The sequence below is a fragment of the Rhinolophus ferrumequinum genome, assembly GCF_004115265.2.
Source record: "Rhinolophus ferrumequinum isolate MPI-CBG mRhiFer1 chromosome 15 unlocalized genomic scaffold, mRhiFer1_v1.p scaffold_54_arrow_ctg1_1, whole genome shotgun sequence".
Taxonomy (NCBI): domain Eukaryota; kingdom Metazoa; phylum Chordata; class Mammalia; order Chiroptera; family Rhinolophidae; genus Rhinolophus; species Rhinolophus ferrumequinum.
Genome location: NW_022680357.1, coordinates 13,352,845 through 13,372,099, shown reverse-complemented (window position 1 = coordinate 13,372,099; position 19,255 = coordinate 13,352,845). Strand labels below are relative to the sequence as shown.

Genomic DNA, 19,255 nt, shown 5'->3' with positions numbered 1-19,255 from the left:
GGGCCTCCAGAACTGTGAAGATAGATTTCTGTTGTTTCTAGCCACCATGGTTGAAGGAATATGTTATGGCTGCGCCCAGGAAGCTCTTATAGTCTGGCTTCATGCTTGGTCTTGGGCGGTGAGGGACACAGTGGCACTGGCAGTGGACTGAGGGAGCCCCTTCAGCTTCAGGATGGCAGCAACTGGTGTGCAGGCCGAAGCTGGGACAGACGCAGAAACACATCTGAGACGTTGTGGGAGGGGCCACTGAAAACGGAAAACGCTGGGGTCCTCAGAGAGATTCTGTGTCAACTCCACAGCTGCTGTGGCTTGAGAGACATTCAGATTTACCTTTGACTTACAAATATGTTTTTTAAATGCGACCCATTAATGGCTCAGGAACTTTACTTCTAGGAGTTTATCTTAAGGTGGAACTTTAGCCCCAGGATGTTTATCATGATGTTATTTATAATACTGGAAAACTAGAAACAGCCTAAATGTCCAGTAGTGAGGAAATAGATAAATTACGGTATATCAAGAAGATGATTACTAAGCAGCCATTCTAGATATTTATGACGAGTGTTTAATGTTTACAAAGAGCTTTTAAGGATGTGGGAGAATGACAGTGATATGATGCTAAGTGAAAAAAGAAAGCTGGTTATAAAATGGTACAATATGATGCCAATCAATAAAAAAAATGCATTTAAAAAGCCTGAAAGCATATATGCCAAAATGTCAGTAGCCTCTAGTTGGAGGAATTATGAAAGTTAAAAAAAAAAAAACCCAAACCAAAAAAGATATATTTTCTAGACTTTTTAAATTATTTACTATGTACATGGATTACTTCCAGAGTCAAGAAAAAAGTAAAAACTTTAAAAATGCTGTGTACGTGATTTCCATTTTTATTTTCTTCAATGGATGATTGTACATCAGCAAATCTTGAGTTATGCTAACTACTCAGGCCGGTCACGACACATACACACACAGAAAGGTCACATGGGCTGTGCCGAGCTGGCTGTAGCATATATACATCAAGTTACACAGGTGGAATTGTTAGGCTGGTTCAAATACACCACTGAATCATGGGACACGGTTGGGTCAGGCCGCCTCTCCCGCCCGCCACCGTCGCTGCTGCTTACGGAGGTCTGTGTGTGAGGCTGGTGAGTGGGGTCCTGCTGGCACTCCTTCTGGTGGCCCCCAATGGGTGAAGAGCATCTGGCTCAGCATCTGCTCTGGCTCCCCTTCTTGTCTGCCCTTGCCTTGCTGTTGGAGCCTCCAGCTCTCTGACACCTCTTCCAAGCACTGGGTGTGCTCCCGCCCAGGCCCCCATCCCCTCTGCTCCACACATCTGGGGCAGCCAATGCAAGGGAAGGGAGAGCCAAACACAAATGGACACGCTCCTGGTGTGACCTGTGCCCAGACAGAGGAGGGGAGGACACCAGAGACGTGACCATGACACCACACTCGAGCTCCCTCTTTACAGATGGGCCCTCTGTGTCTCCAAGGCAGGTAGGCTGCGTGGAGCCCTCCAGGGCACAGCCCCTGGGAGAGGACAGATGGCAGACGGGAGCTGTGCCTGCCTGGGGCAGGCCTGACAGCAGCGCTAGGAGGGGGGCTGGGGGATGTGTCCAACATGGCGCTAGAGTGTTGAAAAGTCACGACGATCCACACCTCGGCAACAGGCCCCTCCCAGTTCATTCGCATGGTGGCTTAGATACAGCTAGATAGAAGTGGAGATGTACGTTTTCGAGGGAGGACCTTTCCTGGTGGTTGGATAAACGGTGAGACAGACTCCTGGGTTCAGCATGCTCTGGGGAGGGCCATGCGACGGTGAGGGACTCCCTATTGCTACACTGTGTACAGGGCGGCCGGGCCCGCCCGCCACGCCCCGGCCCCTGGCGGCAGTCACAGGCTTGCCTTCAACCCCTTCCGCCTTTGAGAGCTCTTGGGCCCTGGTGAAATGGGAGCTATGAAGACAAGTGGGTGGGAGGGGGGTTCCCGTGGCCCTGGGGGCGCCCCACATGAGGGCTACATGATATTGCACTGGGTGGCCCCACAGCAATCCTTGATGAGTGCCAGCCCGGTCTTGGCCACTGTGGGCTTGCTAGGTGGGGGCTCTGCTTTCTTCTCGGCTCGGGAGCCTGCAGCAAGGTAGGAGTGTAGAGGGAGAGAGGGAAAAAGGCAGAGAGGGAGAGGTGAGGTAAGGAGAGCCCTGACCTGCACTCCCAGTCCCATTCCAACCCCTGGCCAGGCCTTGCTTCAGCTCCACAGATCAGGTGGTGTGGAGAGCCGGTGTGCATTTCACAGGGACTTAGTGACAGTTCCCACTTCCCTGTGGGCCAACTGGCTTTCAGTCCTCAGCTTCCAGCCACAGTTTTAGCTCTCATCCTATTCAGTTTTCCTTGTCACTGTATCTGCCAAGCCTATCACAGGGTCTGGCATCCAAGAAGTATTTGGTGAATGAGTAAATGGGAATTTTGTTCAAGTCACTTCAGTCTGACGGCTCATGTCTTTAATTTCTGGAAAATGCCCATACATTCTCCTTTCATGCTCTGTTATCTCTTCTTCTGGAATGCCTATTAGATATAAGTTGGACCTTCTTAGTCTATCTTCCATGTTTCATAACTTTCTTTCAAATTTTTCATCTGTTTGTCTCTGTGCTGCATTCTGGGTAATTTCCTCCGCTCTGTTTTCCAATTTATGAATCCTCCCTTCAGCTGAGTCTCTGTATTTAATCCATTCAGTTTTTACTTTAGTAACAATAATTATTTTAGAAAGCTAATTGCAAATCTATTCTTTTTTCATAGCATCCTGCTATTTCATTTTGGGTTGTATTCCTTCTCTTATCTCTTTAATAATTTTAAATATACTTATTGTCTCATTTAGATAAGTCTGTTATTTCTCATCCTTGGGAGGACAGACTTACTCTTTTTGTTGCATCTACTGACTCTTCTCATGGTGGTTCAATTCTTCAGGAGTTTTAAATTTTTATTGAGAGCTCATCTTCAGGGGGTTGTTTTATCTGTGGACTGTGTATTATGGCATGCTGAAGGGTCCTTATTGAGCAACTTGGCATTTACTTTGCTGGGGTCCCAGAGATTTCACTGGTTTTAGATTAGTTTTAATTTTTCAACTTGGGATTCTAAAACCAGATAAGTAGTGTAAATTTGGACCCCACACTTAGCATGTGGTATAAGTTGGTGTTTTGATTTCTTATAAGAATTCTTTTTTTCTAGCCATAACACTATACGGAATGCATTAGGTTGGTGCAAAAGTAATTGCGGTTTAAAAGGTTAAAACTGCGAAAATCACAATTACTTTTGCACCAACCTAAGAAGTTTCCTTACTCCTTCTCCACAGGGTTAGGTGGAGTTTTTCTAATTTGCCTTTTATGGAAGCGACAGTCCATCGAGGATCCTGGATTTATGTACCATGTGATTTTAGGAGCCTGCAGAAGAGATCATGGCTCTTCTTTAATTGCCCCACACTGTACAACTGTATTTTCATAGGATATTAATGGATAATCAGGTAAAACTAGGTTTGTAGCTATAGTCAACAGTGGCAGCTTTTGGGTTTTGTCTTCCTAGCAAGATTTTTAGTCCCTTTTACTCTGATAACAGCTCATGTCCCTGTGGCTACAGGAGTGGGTATGTGACACAGACCTGGCAAATCACAGCATCCCAGCCTCTCGATAATGTGATGGGCCTAGGAGGTGGGAACGTGATCCAAGAAAGACCAATCAGAATCTTTCCCTGAGATTTATACATTTAGATACCAGGAGAGAGGACCTGTGGTATTGCCTTGCTGCTAAGTTTAGGTGCTGGAGTTTCGGCCCCATGGAGGAGACCTGTGTAGTAGGAGAAAATGAAGCTGACATACAAAGAGGGCAGACATGAGAAATGGAAGGAAAGCAAGGGTTATAACAGTGTCCAGCCCCTGAAGCCCTGGTTCTTATTGCTCTTCTTCCCTGCCTTTTTTTTTGCTAGAGACAGTTTGAATTGGGCATCCATTCCTTATAACTGATAGAGGCCTCACTGGATCAACAGAGAGAAACTTGTTCCTTGACACCAGGACCCATTACCAGTTTAATATGCTAATGAACATGAGGACCCCTCCATATACAGGGTCAGATATGCAGCATTTCCCAAACGTTATTTCACACGAAACCCTTTTTACTCTCAGTATCTTGTGAGGCGACTGTTCTCAGAAGCCTGCTTCTGGCTCCACTCCCCCCAGAAACTCCAACTCCGACAGAGGCCAGAGCTCCCTGAACCTCAGTTCCCACCTTTTTTGCCTCAGTGGCCACCCAGCTCCTTCTATGAAACACACCAACCTGTATGATTAGGGAGTGACAACTGCTGCCAGAACCGGCAACCTAGTTTGCAGAACCCAGTACAAGATGAAAATGCGGGGCCCCTTATTTCACAATTCTTAAGATTTTCAAGACTGCAATAGCTGAACATTCACGCAGACACAGTACCCTTCCTTCTAGTGTGGGGCCCTGGGCCACTGTACAGCTGTACTCTGATGGAGTTGGCCCTGCCGGCTGCCATCCTGGGCCCAAGTTTGATCTCTAATAAACATTTCGTTGTGCCTTCTCTGGATCCCAGACCTCTTTTAAATTTCCATTTCTCTTGGATAGGAGGAAGAGAAGAAATAATGCATGCACTCACTGGCTGGAGATTTGGTTCCTTTGTCTAGAGGTTTTAACTTGATTCTCAGGAAATCGGCCATTTCCTTGTCTTCTTCTTGCTCCCTGTGAACAGACGTGTAAAGACAAGAGAAAAAGTACAATAAGCAAGGATAACATTGAGGAACTGATGAAATGAGGCAAGGGGTTAAGTGTGTGGGACCATGTAACAGGCTTTATGGGTACTGCATGTATGTTGTGTGTTATGTATGGACGGTGCATGCATGTTGGTATGTGTGATATGTGGGTGGCATGTGTATGTTGTGTGTTGTGTATGGGTGGTACTTGTGTGTTATATTATGTGTGAGGGTGTGTGCATGTTTTGTGTATGCGTGTATGGTGTTTGTATGTTGTGTTTGATGGACCTGGTCTGAAGCAGAGACACACATCGACAATGGAGTAAATGCGTACCTGGGTGTGTGTGAGACCCGAGGGCTGAGGACCCAGTCTCCCTGCTGGGGGTTCAGTGGGCTGGGCAAAATCTCACCTGACCCTGTACCTTTAAGTAGCCCTACGCACTGGTGCTCCCACAAGGTATGTAGCAGGTCTCAGAGGGGAAGTCTCAGTGGGCCAGACCTGCCTGAGCTAAACCAGGAACATCCCAGGGCCTCAGAGGACCCAGGAGGACACAGAGAGTAAAGAGGAAGTGGCCGTCTGGGGTAGAAGCAGTCCCGTGAGCCCCTCTCCTTATGGAGGGCTCCAAAGGGCTTGCTCTGGGACAAAAAGGTTCAAGAATCAACATTCACATCTTTCCCATGCTGCCTCCTCCAGAGGCACCGTGGCTCCAGGCCCATGGTTGTTCAGATCAAGGACATCTGCGAATAGGAGACCCTGAAGGGGCATCAGAGCCACCAAGGAGACGGGAAAGGAAAAAAACGCTGGGAAGTAGAGAGGACAGGCAAGGAAGCAAGTCTGTACAGGGGGCAGAATTTCTGTAGAAACCAAGTTTCTAGAAGTGGAAGAGAATGTGTAGGAAGCTCTGCCATGTGTAATATGATGTAATTTCTCCCTAGTCACCTCCTTGAATGACACTCAGTTAAGACCCACAGGCCTTTGCTAGACTGTTTGGAGCTAGACTTGGGTTTCTCTTGAATGGGAAACGGGTCCTCGGGCTAGAAGGTTGGGGTTCATTTGGATGCAGTGTTTGGAGCATGTTTACCAGCGCCATGCCTGATAGACGAGGTTGTGACGATGGCTTTGGAAGGATGCTGAGGGCTGAGCTGCAGCAGCCCGGTGCATGGGGACACGCCAGCCACTCACCTTAGCCGCTCGACCTCTGCGTCATCGACGAGGAAATCCCTCTTCTGCACCAGTTTGTGGATCTTTTGGATCAGTTCGTCTTCTCTCTGCTTCTGCAGCTTGGTTTTTTCTTTTTCTGGGAAGAAGAAAACACCAGCAAAGAAACGCTGAATGGAGCTGCTGACAGCACTTGAGTCCGCGGGGCCAAAGATGGAATCCTGGCTCTGTCTACCATTTCACTAGCTGGGTGAACTGGGAGAAGCAACTTGTCCTTTTCAAGCTTCAGTTTCTTCCTTTGTAAAATACACCCAGGGAGGCTTAAGTGCAGTGAGGCTAGTGAGTGGCTTAGCACCAAGCCCAGCCAGTGAGCGCTCAGCATGGTAATGATGCAGCAAGGGGGTCGTGCAAAAGACAGAGGGTTCCGAGGGCTTGGGTGGGGGTGCCAGGAGGAAAATACTCCATAGCGAGGGCAAACCAATCTGTCAGATGGAAAGCATCCACGCCAATGGAATTAGTTCTGTCCCAAGTACCATGGGCTAGAACACGAAAGAGAAAACAAAAGAACCAGGGCTGGAAATAAGGACTGAGAAAACTAGGAGGCCAGAAACGTAATCCCGCTTCGGCTCCCTCTGCTCAGACCCCTTCAGAAGATAAAACACGTGGGGCAGCTTGTCCATCTGCCCGCCTAGGACTGGTGTGGACAATTTCCTCTCCATCTGGAGGCAGAATCAGAGGTGAGGCGACAATGATATTTGGGTAAGAGAGAAAACAGGCTTCTCCTGTTCACCAGAAGAAGTGGAAAGGAGGATGGGATTTCTAACAGCCCCGGGATTCCCAGCTCTCACTGCATTGATGAAAGTGGCATCATTCCTCCCCTGGTGGGTCCTGTGGGCGGGATTCCCCAAATCTCTCGTCAGCACCACAGAGCACGTCCCAACCCTCTGCAGGTGAGTTAACACAGCACCCATGGTCTCTCCAAGGCACCCTGCTCGCTGAGCTCTCTCAGGGGGTCTGTAACGACTGGCAGGGCCCCCAGTAACTGACACACCTCCCTGCCCAAGTTATTCACCCTTGTTTTCTATCTCTCGCTAGTTCAGGCATCCCCCAGCCTCCACTCATGCAGCCCCTCCCAGCAACTCACGGGAGAAGGTGCCTACTCAAAGTGGTCTGTGCCAGCTTACGAACCAGTTACTTACCCATGTCTCCATGCCATCTGCTTATGTGTGTCACATACCTTTCCTGCCAGCACCTCCCACCTGCCTGCAGGCCCCACCCACCTGGTTCCAGGCACCACTCCCCTGCTCACAGGCACCACCTACCTGTCCATAGGCTCCACCCACCTACCTACAGGCTTCAACACTTGCTTGGTGACGTGGGCCTCTTCTTGCCAACATCACCCACCTACTTGCTAGTGAGTACCGCCAGCTTACCAACTTTACTCACTGCTTTCTGGCATCACACATGTGACTCCTAACATCTCCACGTGCTTGCCAGTGTGACCCTCCAACGTGCTTCTCATCTCCAGGACATCTCCTTCCCCAGGTCACCAGTACCTTTCCCTGGACGGTGCTGAGGCCTCCCACCCAGTCTCCCTGGCTTGTAGCCCCTGTTACAACTGTGAGCCCTCCCTGTGGAACCAGACGGTCCTGGCTTGATGCCCCAGCTTCTCTCCTTCCTAGTTGTGTGACTCTGGGCACAAATGATTAAATGCCCTACACATTAAATATTTACTGAACCAGGTACAAAAGAACAAATACTGATTTGATGAATGGAAAGCAAATCTCACAACGTAAGTGGGCAGATGGTAAGTGCTTAATAAATTGAAGGCTACATTTATATGCTCATGAGCTTTCCATTCTCATTTAATCTAGGTTTCTCACTCTTGACACTATTGAGAATTCTGCTGGGTAACTCTTTGTTGTGTGTCCTGTGCACTGTAGGATGTTTAGCAGCATCCCTGGTCTCTACCCACTCTTTGCTAGTAGTATGTCCTCCCCAGTTATGACAACCAAAACTGTCCTCAGATTGTCTGATGTCCCCTGGGGGTGGGGGGGGGGCACAAAAATCGCTCCTGGTCGAGAATCACTAATTTAAACCTTCCCAATAACCCTATGAGGGAGATACTATTTCTGTGCCCAAAGGGAAGGGACAGCAAGCTCCAAGCATCCCCAGTGCTAGGGCGGGGGCTGGGGGGTTGGAGACATCTTGGTTTGTCCTTGAGAAGCCCTCAAGGCAGGGAGGCCCCAGGTGTCCTTTCAGATCACAGGCACCCACCATCAGGGAGCTGGTGAATTATTTTCTGATCTTGGCTGGCAAAACGTGATTTTCTTGGCCATTCCATGCTCTCTTTCCTTAACACTTTTATTGATGTGTTGCCGGAGCATCATTTTCCCCTGTAAATTCAGCTAAGTCCATCTAGAAACCTGGCAGTGATCCAGGGAATACACAGAGAGACTCTTAACAAGGAATCAGGGGAGAAAGTGGGGAGAGGTGAGTAGGAATGCATGAGAGGAAAGGAGATGTGCAACAGTGGTTGGGGTGATCCAGTTTCCTGGGGCCGGCCATCAGAGCCTGGGCTCTGCGGCTAACTGGCCCTATGACCTTGGCAACCTGCGTTTCTTGGCTGGACAGGTAATGGCATTTGAGGAGGAACCCGTTCTTCACATGGGCCTGTCCCCACGCTGCAAATTTTAGCATCCCTGGCCTCTAACCATTAAGTATCAGTGTTCATCTCCTCTTTATTTAAACTTTTGGTATTTTGTTCATTGTGGATTTTTTGGCATGAATTTTGGTATTTTAAAACATTATTTGCCTGGTTACTGAATTTTTTTGTGCTCCAGTTGAGCGCTTTATTCTTCTCACCCGAGTCCCGGTCCTGTCAGCCTGGCCACCGTGACTGTGTTGACCAAAGATCCCCCCACTCCCACCTACTTCCACACGTGCTCTAGAGGCTGCCACAACCCCGCGTGGGGCCCCTCTGGCCTGAGGTGGCCTTGGCCACCCAGTGGCTATGCTCTCACATCTCCTTTGCCTCGGTTTCTCCCACAAGTCCTGCCAACGCATGTTGGGCCCATCAGAGTCTCCGGTGACGTTGAAAACTGGGACAGAGGCCCTGAGAGTTGGGGTCTTGTGTGGGAAGATCATGGAGAGGAGATGGAGTGGCCTTCCTTGGCTCATGTGCTACAGGACAAAATGGAACATGGAATATGCACCCGAGAGAGACAGGGGGAGAGAGAAAGAGAGAGTCAAAGAACGTTCCAACCGCTTTCCTTTTCTTTTTGCGAGTTGGGCAGAGCTTCACGCCTGTATTGGGAGGGTTTCATGTCTACTCTATTTGGAGATTGTATCTTTGCAGATGTCATTAGTTAAGATGAGGTCATACTCATTAGGATGGGCCCTTGATGTAATGACTGGTGTCCTTAGAAGAAGAGGAGAGGACACACGGAGACACATAGAGAGAAGAAGGCCATGACGAAACCTTGAAGAAGCATCTCCAAGCCAAGGAACATCGAGGACGACGGGAGGCCCCCAGAAGCTGGCAGAGGCAAGGAAGGGCCCTCGTCCAGAGGCCGACCTTGATCTCCGACTCTGGCCTCCAGAACTGTGAGAACACATTTCTGTTGTTTGAACCACTGAGTTTGTGGGTTTGCTATGGCGGCCCTAGGAAACTAACACAAAGCCCTGGGGCCAGGAGTCTCCACTGTTCTTCTAGTACCTTCTCGTTCTGTGCTTACAGCAGCTTGGTTGGGTTTTGTACCCTCCAACCCAACTATTCCTGGTGGGAAGGGCTATAAAATAGAGTGTTGAACTGGCCTGGTGACCCTCAACCTGGGCTGCTCATCACAGTCCCATGACAAGCTTTCATAAATGACCAATGCCAGCACCCCACATGGATCGAATTGGAATTTCTAGGCAGTGGTGTCTAGACTTGGCTCTCTTTCCCCATTTTTAAAACTGTTTTATGTTTGACCTTTTCCTTTCTGCGGTAACAATCTTTTTGAGACATAATTTACGTACCGTACAACTCACCATTTCAAAGTGTTAGTCACAGAGTTATGTAACCATCACTACAATCCATTTTAGAACATTTTAATCACCTCCAAAAGAAACCCCATGCCCCTTAGCTGTCACCCCCTTCCAGTCAGGACTGTCCACGGGCTCACATACTCCCAGGGCCCACACAGCGCCTGGCACCTAGCACATGCTCGTTGAAGCGATGGTATCTGAAAGTTCTGCTACCACTGCACACACTACTGTCCGAACAAGAATCCTATGCTTTGCATTTGCGATCTTATGTTATGTCATGGCATAGTCACAACAACCATGGACGGGTGACCTCATTTCACAAACAAGGGATTTAAGGCTCAGAGAAATTACGTTGTTCCGTGAAGGTCATCTAGCTGGTCATCCTGGATTCAAACGCAAATCACTGGACTCCTAAAGTCGTGGTTCTTACAAGGGGGCAATTTGTCCAACTCCACCCGCACCCCCTTCCACTACCCCTCCCCCCACCCACCCCTGGACTGAGGATATTTGGCAACCTCTGGAGATATTTTTGGTTGTTGCAACTGGGAAGGAGGGGGACTGCTACTGACAGGTGGTGTGTAAAGGCCAGGGATCACTCACGCTAAATCCGACAGCACACAGGACAGCGCCCCGGTCCCAAGAGAGAAGTATCCAGCCCCAAATGTCCCTAGTGTCGTGGCATTTAGAACAATGCCGTGTTCTACAGCGCGCTGTGCTGCACTTCTAGCTCCATAATAGATATCCACTGGGTGTCAGGCCATCTCTTTCTATGAACCTGTGAACGCCTTAGAGCAGGGAAGCATTTTCTGTTCATCACTGCGAGCCTAGCACCTACCAACAATGCAGCCTCTTGAGATACACTTATTGAACTGATGGCAAAAACCTCCAAGGCAATGACAGTGGGAGGAGGGTGCTTATCTGGCCTGTGCTGTTTTTGGTCAAGGCCAAGGCAAGGTTCTTGAAACAGGCTTGTGTTGGTTAATTTGATAAACCTTCCTCTTAGTACCTGCCAGGCCCTCAAGGAGCACGGGAGTCTAGAGAAGGACGTATGAGTCTACTAGTCAACAGGCAGTTATTTGATAAGTACTTTGATAAGAATAACCACTGGGGGGGGCACCTCACCCAGCCTGCATGGGCAGGGGAGGCTTTCTTGGGAGTAGGGGCCAAATAAGCTATGACCTGAAGGATGAGTAGACATTAATTCTGTTAATAATAATAATAGCAGCACTAATTTATTAAGCACTTACTACAGGATTGTGCTAAGCGCTTACTACAGGATTGTGCTAAGCGCTTTACATGTTTCTGCCCTCCGTCAATCCCACAACAGCCCCATGAGGTAGATACCACTATTGTCCCAGTTTACAGATGAAGAAACTGTTTTAGTGAAGCAAGTTGCCCAAGGTCATGTCATTAATAAGTGACAGATCTAGCTTTGATTCCAAAGTCAGAGCTTGTAACCACCGAACTCTATCTGTTCTCAAGCAGGATAATGATAGTGACAAATGCTAATATGTACTGAACTGTTACATTGGACCAGATACCAAATTAAGCACGTGGCTTGCATTGTTTCATTTATCACAATGAGACTTATACCCAATGAGTTAGGTACTGTTACTACCCTGTTTTCAGAGGACGAGAGACTGAGTCTCAGAGAGAGAAAGTGATTGTCTGAGGTCAAGGAGGTGGCCAGAATTAGGACTTGAACCTGGGTCTGCCTGACACACAGCTGTGTTTGAATCACACAATCAGGGAAGGCTTCATTGCAACAACGAGGCCGTGCTAGGAGAGGAGGAGAATCTGTCGTCCAGCCCTAAGGGGTACAGACGGGACAGGCTGGGGGCTCTGAGCAGCTGCTTAACTGAGGTGGAGTCCCAAACGGTTACCTGGGATGGCGACCAAGTTCTGCAGCTCCTGCTTCAGGTCCATGATGTCATTGCAGAGCTGGATGTCATCCATCCTGGGGAGACAGGACACCGCCCGACAGCGGGTTACATGGGCAGAACATTGTACACCCTGACCACCAGCCCCATTTCAACAAAGAGGATTTGTGGGAGGGAGCTGACCTTGGTAAAGGCCACTCAGGCTCTTTGTAGACGTTTTTCCCCCCAAAGAAGAAAAACAAGTCACTGCTAATAGTAACACCTTGCTAGTGATCCTGCCAGTCTTCATGAGCCTGGCTTGTTGGCTTCTATGAGCGAGCTCACACTGCAGGTTCAGTGTTTTCTCGTTTCGTTGTTAAAAATTTTTAAACATTATTGAAATTCACAGCACAGAGAAAATCTCCCTCTGTCTTTTAGAGAGAATCATTGTCAACAGCTTAGTATATATTCCTCCAGAGTTTTAAAAAGTGTTTATGCTTATACTATCATGTATCTCGTCAGTGCCATTATTCAAAAACGTTCTGCAATTTTTTGAACTTGATATACAGTGATGTATTTAACTATTCCCCTATTCCTAGACATTTCGGTGGTTTCCTGATACAATTCTAGGATAAATTCCTAAAAATAAACAAATTTCTAGAAAAATAAATTCCTAGAAATGCAATTGCTGGTTCAAGTAACATGAACATTGCATTTTAATAGGAATTTTCAAATTACCCTCCAGAGGGATTGTGCACGGTATTCCCACCAACCGTGTGAAAGGATGAATGCTCACTCCTATAATCTCAGTAATTGGGGTGCACATACAATTCTGTGCTACGTATTATAGTTTTGTGTGTGTTTGCTACAATATTAACTCATCTTACTGTAAACAATATTTGCAATGGCTGCCTGGAATTTCACCAAGTAGATTTTTCAGGGCTCTTTTCATTATGTCCTTGTCTCGATTACTTAGGTGGGTTTATTAGGTTGTTTGTGCTATTTTCGTCACTGTAGGATGAACATGAGTTCACGAAAGGCTTTTTCTTTCTGTTGGATTATTCGGGGTGGGGGCTATAGATTCTCAGAAGTGGATCCACTGAGTACAAAGGGCTCAGCATGTCTACAACCACTGAGACATATTATCAAACTGCTTCTCCATGGGGGGGGGGGTGCATATGCCTTAGTTCTGCACATCTTTTATTGAGCATTTACTATGTCTGCCACCGTCAGAGGTTCTAGGAATGCAGAAGCCTCTCCTGCCCTCATGAGCTGAACTCTCGGCAGGGGAGGCAGAAGGTAGGGAGCAGGCAGCCCTGTGCTGTGTGCACACATAGTAGGTCCATAGGAAAGGCTACTTCCGTCCACCCCTCTGGCCTGGGGAAGGAGGTGAGCAGCTGGGCTGTCAGCTGGCAGACACTCCTGAACAATCTTAGCCAACATTCCTGCATCAAAGAATGAGGCTCACTTTCGTGGGCTATTTCAGTTTCCTCAAACCTAATGGCACTGAAATAAATGATGAATGTGTACATCTGTTTAGTGTTCTTGCATTAATGAGTTTCAACACTTTCCCTGGGGAAGAAGAAGTGTTGAGACATTTCCAGGGAGCCTGTGAGCTCAGTCGTCTCTCAGCATCAGGCTAGGGACCAAGGGACCAAAGAGGTGCCTCCTGCTGGCTCAGGTGACACATCCCTGAAAGGGACGCCTTTGTCAAGCGTCACTGAAGGCAATGCTGCCACTTTTCTCCCTGTGGCACGATTATGGTGTGTGCGTTACCTGGTTTCTCCCTTGGTTGTGAGCTGACTCTCATTCCTGGCCTGGCTGTGACATTGTTCCCAAAAGAATGTCACCTCCCTCAAGCACGGATTCTTCTCCTCTCTGCTGGGGTGTTTTCTAGATTGTCTCTGTTTTGATTCATCTTAGAAAGAAAATTACCAACAATGAAAAACTCATCAAGCTGAACACTTGGGGTTTCTGCCCTTTTTCTGCGTGTATATGTCAATTAAAAAGTTACCTTTAAAAAATTACCAGCAATATTGTTTAGTGTTGTTTTAGACCTTAAAGGGTACTTTTGGTCTTTATAAATGTTATATAAATATGGGCTCCCTGTAAAAAGGTCAAACAATACAGAAGTATAATCGTAGCTGGCATTTATTAATGTTTTTGTACGATCAGCACCAGGCTCTGGGCCAAGCATTTTACACAAATCAGCTCAATTAACTCTCACAGCAACGCTGGGAGGTGAGCATATTATTCTCATCCCTTGGAGGGTGTTGGGAACTTGCTCAGGTCAGAGTACGTGACAGGAACGTGAACCCAGGCAGTCTGATCTCTCAGCTGGGGATCTGCAAGTCCCAAATGGTGGTTGGAGTTCAGGGAATACAGAGATCAGAGTAGTTTGGGGGAAGGCTTCTCAGCTTCAGGTGCCAGTGACAGGAGGGGCCCAGTCTGAACCGTCAGGGAGAAGGGAACAGGCACGCAAGCAGAGAGCGCAGCTCAGTCAAATACTGACTGTAGAAAGGGGTGTGGTATCCCTGGAAGAAAGGGGTGTGGTATCCCTGGAAGAGTCCCCCTAAACAGGACGTGTTGGTGATATACAGGTCTGGGTTATGAAGGACTCAACCTGGGAGCCATCTTAGGTTCTAGAGTGAGAGCGTGGCACGGCAATGTGTCTACGAAAGCCAGTGTGGCAGCCATGACGTGATCATCCTATGTGCACCAAGGAGGAAGAGCATCCTCACTCCGAACTTCTGTTTAAAGAGCTCAAAGGACTTCCTGGAAGATGGGTTTGCTCTTGAATTTTCAGCGGGATTGATCAATTATGGCCCCAATCTGGCCCACTGCCTGCTTTGGTATACGACCTATGAGGTAAGACTGGTTTTTCCTTTCTTAAATGGTTGAGGGGAAAAAAATCAAAAGAAAAAGAACATTTCCGGACACATTAAAATTATACGACATTCAAAAGTTCAATGTCTATAAATAATGTTTTACTGGAACACAGCCATGCCCATTCATTTACGTATTATCTCTGGCTGCTTTCGAGCTACAACAGCAGAGTTGAGTAATTGTGACAAGAGACCGTATGGCCTCCAAAGTCTAAACATTTTACCAGCCGGCTCTTCGTACAAAAATTATGTTGGGTCCTGAGCTTCAGAAAGAACCATGGAAAGTAATCCGAGCCTAACCAAGCTTCTGGAGCTGGAAGACCTCTCACTTTCTATAAAGAAATCAACTCCCAGAGAGGGGAATACTGATCATTGATCTGCTGACTCATCCAATAAATCAATCATTCAGAAAACACTGATTGAGAGCCAAATGTGTGCTGGGCTTCCTGACTCAATTTTCACTTCCAAGAGACACCACGAGACCACTACCAAGGCCACATGGCGAGACAACAGGGCTGCCCCCGGCCCCGCTGCTTTCCCTGAGGGTGCAGAACCCACACTGCCTTCTTCTCCGTGCTCCTGCAGAGAATCTGGGCTGTGCCCAGGGCATATGAGGTTGGCCAACAGTTTTCCTGTGGGCACCCGCTAATGCGATCTGGCAGTTTCTGAGACAGCATTTGTCCTGCGCGTCCTTCACTTCACTGACGGAAATACTAAGTTTTGTGACTTCATTTCTTAGTTTCTACTTGTATCCCACGATTGCTAGCCAGTTAGTGCCTAGACTGACACATACAGGTTGTCCCCTTGGATGGCTCAGCAAGCTGCGGAGGGGAGAGAGGTTCTGGCCTTGGGCTTCCCTACTCCTAGCCCTGAGGCCCTTGGCTGAGTGGCCTGCGGAGAATTAAAGATGTGAATGAAGATTAGGCTCCAACCAGGTGAGACAGACGGAGAAAGGGAGAAAGAAGGAGGAGGAGGAGGAGAAAGAGGAGGGACGGGGGAGGAAAGAGAAGGGAAAAGAAGGAAAAAGGAAGAAAGGGGAAGGGAAGAAAAGGGAAGAAAAAACAATATGAATGCCCAATAATGGGGCACTGGTTATGTGTAATTTTCCAACTATACAAGGAAGAACTCAACAACCATTAAAAAATTATTGCTGGCCAGCTTGCACTATCTTCTCAAAAGTCCCCTTGAGAAAATACAGCCAACACAGACTGGGTGAGATAAGACACTAAGGTGACAGGGTTGGCAGGTTTATCAAATGGTAACACAGGACGTGCAGTTATATTTGCATGTCAGATAAATATCAAGTCTTTTTTAGCATAAGGATACTCCCTGCGATATTTGGAACATACTACACTAAAAAATGATCTGTTGTTTATCTGAAATTCAGAGCTCACTGGGTGTCTTGTGTTTTCTCTGGTAATCCTGTAAGACGAGGGAGGCCAGACTTTCAAACTCAGCCTCGTTTTCTAAGCAGTCATTAGCCCAGGGAGCCTCTTCTGTGCTGGGGGAGGAGGGACGTCTTCTGCAGGCGGAGTGATTAGAAAAATGGCCAGTCTCCTAGTCTTGCCCCTCTCCATTCCCACTGGAGAGCCCTCTGTTGACAAGTTTCTAGGGATGTGGGAGTTTGAAAAGACTGCAATGAAATGCCTCACGGAGAATTAATAAAAATGGCCAGTGGAGTGATGGGAGTAGAAAATTGGGACAATTTGGGAAAATATGTTCAAGGGGCTTGAAAACATTTAAACTTCAGTGATAGCATTTCCAGGATTTCATCCTAAGGAGATAATTAAGGGGACCGTAACGATTTAGCAATGATTATGTGTAATACAGCCTAGTGCAATACAGCAAACAACTGGAAGCAATCTAAACATCCAACAATAATAGAGGATTTGCTCAAATAAATCATGGTACATATGCATTATGGAATTCTACACAGGCATTAAAAATGATGTTTAGAAGAGATGTTATTGATAAGAGAAAAAAACACATTTTAAAAAACTGGTTAAGAAATACTGATCCAATTTTGCAAAGTACATATGCAAAGGAAAAAGACAGCAAGACTCCACTCAAACTATTACAACTCTTATTGTGAAGGAATTTTTATTTCCTTCATTTGCTTCTCTGCACAATTCTTTTTTTTTTTTTTTTTTTTACAATATGTATGTATTATCTGGATAATTTTTTTCAGACTCTCTGTGGCTTGTTTTGTCAGCCTCATCTCTAGATGCAGAGCTCACATGTGGCCTAGCAGCCCTTCTGCATGTTTGTGAGTCCTGACCTGCCACCTTCAAGCCTTAGCTTCCTTCAACTCCCTCTTCCACCCCAGAACTCCTTTGTCTCAGACTAATTCTATGTGGCCTTCAAGACAACCCGAGCATCCTCTTCTGGAACCTTCCTGATGCTCCCAAGGTGGAACGGCTCCTCCTCTTCCTCCTGCTGTCATAGCTCCCTGTTTCTCCACATCTCCACCTCCTAATAATCATCAGGCTCTTGTGTTTCTCCCTACATAGACTGCGTACCCTTTAAAGGACTCTGCCTCTTCCCTCTGTGCTTCTAGCACATCACCCATGCCTGACACATCACAGTAAACACATGAGGAAGAGAGGAAGGCACGCTGGCAGTTGGACATGGGGTACTCACAGCCCTGGATTTTTATTGAAACAAGGCCTCAAGACTACAAGCGCAGGTGGAAAATTTTCAAATCCCATGACAAAGACCCCATAAGGGCAACGGCATCTATAAAAGGCAGTGAGTCACCCTCCGAGAAATCCAATTAACCATTGTAATTCAAGTGATTCTGCTATCAATACAGTTTCTATTCTGAGCTCTGTCAGCATTTGGGTCTTCCTGTGCCTTTCATTCTCCAATACCTGCTGAGTTCCTGCAGGTGCTATGTCTCCTCTCCCAAACCTTCCCTCCTGGTTCCTACATCCATCTCTCTCTCGAGCTGATACTAACAAAAACTACCATTCATCTGAGCACGGGACGTAGCACTATCTCATTTATTTCTCACAATCTGTAAGGCAGGTACCATCATTCCTAACTTTATAGAAGATTAAGTAAATCATCCAAGACCACACAGCTGGCAAGGAATGAAGGCAAGATTTGAAAGAAGACAGTCCGAATCCAGAGCCCTGACAATTGCCACGACAACAAACTGGCTAGAGATGCCACCCAGATGTACCAAGTTGTCCCCTTCTGCCCCAGTACCCCTGTCCTTGTAGTCAGAGCCTTTTAAAATGCTTTCAACCTGTGGCAGTTCCAAGGAGTGGACTTTCTTGGGGAAAGGGTTCAGCCTCATCCCATAATTTCCATTAGTCGTCAAAACCACCTCAGTGTTTTAAAAATGTTTTTTGAGATGGGCAATTACACTTTCCCCAATTTTGCGTACAGTACAAGTAAAAAAAAAAAAGGTAGAAAACCAATCTCAGTAAAAACGGTGGGCCTGCTACTGCAAATGCAGCTTTCAAATAAATCCCCATCCTTCCTTGTGACCAGATTCCTGGCAGAAAACCCCTCCTATAGAGGAATTCTAAAACTGTCATTCCTTTCAACTGAACATCTAGCACCTATAAGAAAACAAAGCTTAGAAACACAATCTATAAGCGCCAAACCCCAGGAAAGGCTTCCCCACCCCTCTCTCCACCCATTCTAGCACACCCTATGGATTGGGCCACCCAGGAGCTTAGCCCTGCTCCTACAAAGGCCCCAAGCATCAAGCATCCTTTTCTGAAGCCATGAGCTATCTATAATCTGTACCCACAATTTCCACTAGACTCACTGCACCATGTACCATCAGAAACATATCTGCTTTTGGGCGGCCGGATGGCTCGGATGGTTAGAGCACAAGCTCTTAACAACGAGGTTGCTGGTTCAATTCCCGCATGGGATGTTGGGCTGCGCCCCCTGCAACTAAAGATAGAAAATGGCAACTGGACTTGGGGCTGAGCTGCGCCCTCCAAAACTAGACTGAAGGACAACGACTTGGCGCTGATGGGCCCTGAATATTCCCACTGTTCCCAAATATTTCCCAATGAAAAAAAAAAACTTAAAAAAAAAACACAAAAAAAGAAACATATCTGCTTTTGATGATAGGTAAATTAACACTTAAATCATCCTCATGTTTATTTAGCACCACTGATCAGTGGCCTCCTTTGTATGGGAGCAGGATCCTACGGTTTGGTGAGCCACAAAGAAATAGCAAGAATCCTCTGTTGGATGACCCAAAGCCAGGGCAGCGTAGTTATAATTAGTGGTGCTGCTGGCAAATAATTTAACAACTGGCTGGGAGTGGGGAGAGGGTAGAAGCCTTGGTTTGTATCATTTGCCAAATTCCATGGGGTAAATACTCCCACCATGGCAGGTTTCAAGCTCCCAACGATTTAACAATGGGCTGGCAAGATTCCTGAAAATTTAACATCATTGGCTGGAATCAACAGGTGGGCAAATCTGGGGGTGCCTCTTCAACGTTCTTTAAATATTTATTCAACATTTATTTAGAAAAGAAGTTGAGCACTGGGTGAGAAAAAGATTATCAGTGGTGATGGTGATGATGATGATGGCGATGGTGATGGTGA

At 47.1% G+C, this 19,255-nt stretch overlaps 1 protein-coding gene across 1 annotated transcript in view; it reads right to left on the bottom strand.

Moving 5' to 3' along the window:
• Positions 1-589: 589 nt before the first annotated feature.
• BMERB1 (bMERB domain containing 1) overlaps positions 590-19,255 on the bottom strand; it is an 87,035-nt gene continuing 68,369 nt past the window's right edge. The window contains exons 3-6 of the mRNA XM_033101004.1: positions 11,818-11,891; positions 5,930-6,044; positions 4,653-4,735; positions 590-2,120 (exon numbers count right to left, since the gene is read on the bottom strand). Coding sequence (XP_032956895.1) covers positions 2,008-2,120; positions 4,653-4,735; positions 5,930-6,044; positions 11,818-11,891 — 385 coding nt within the window. The 3' untranslated portion in view covers positions 590-2,007. The remainder of the gene's footprint in view (positions 2,121-4,652; positions 4,736-5,929; positions 6,045-11,817; positions 11,892-19,255) is intronic.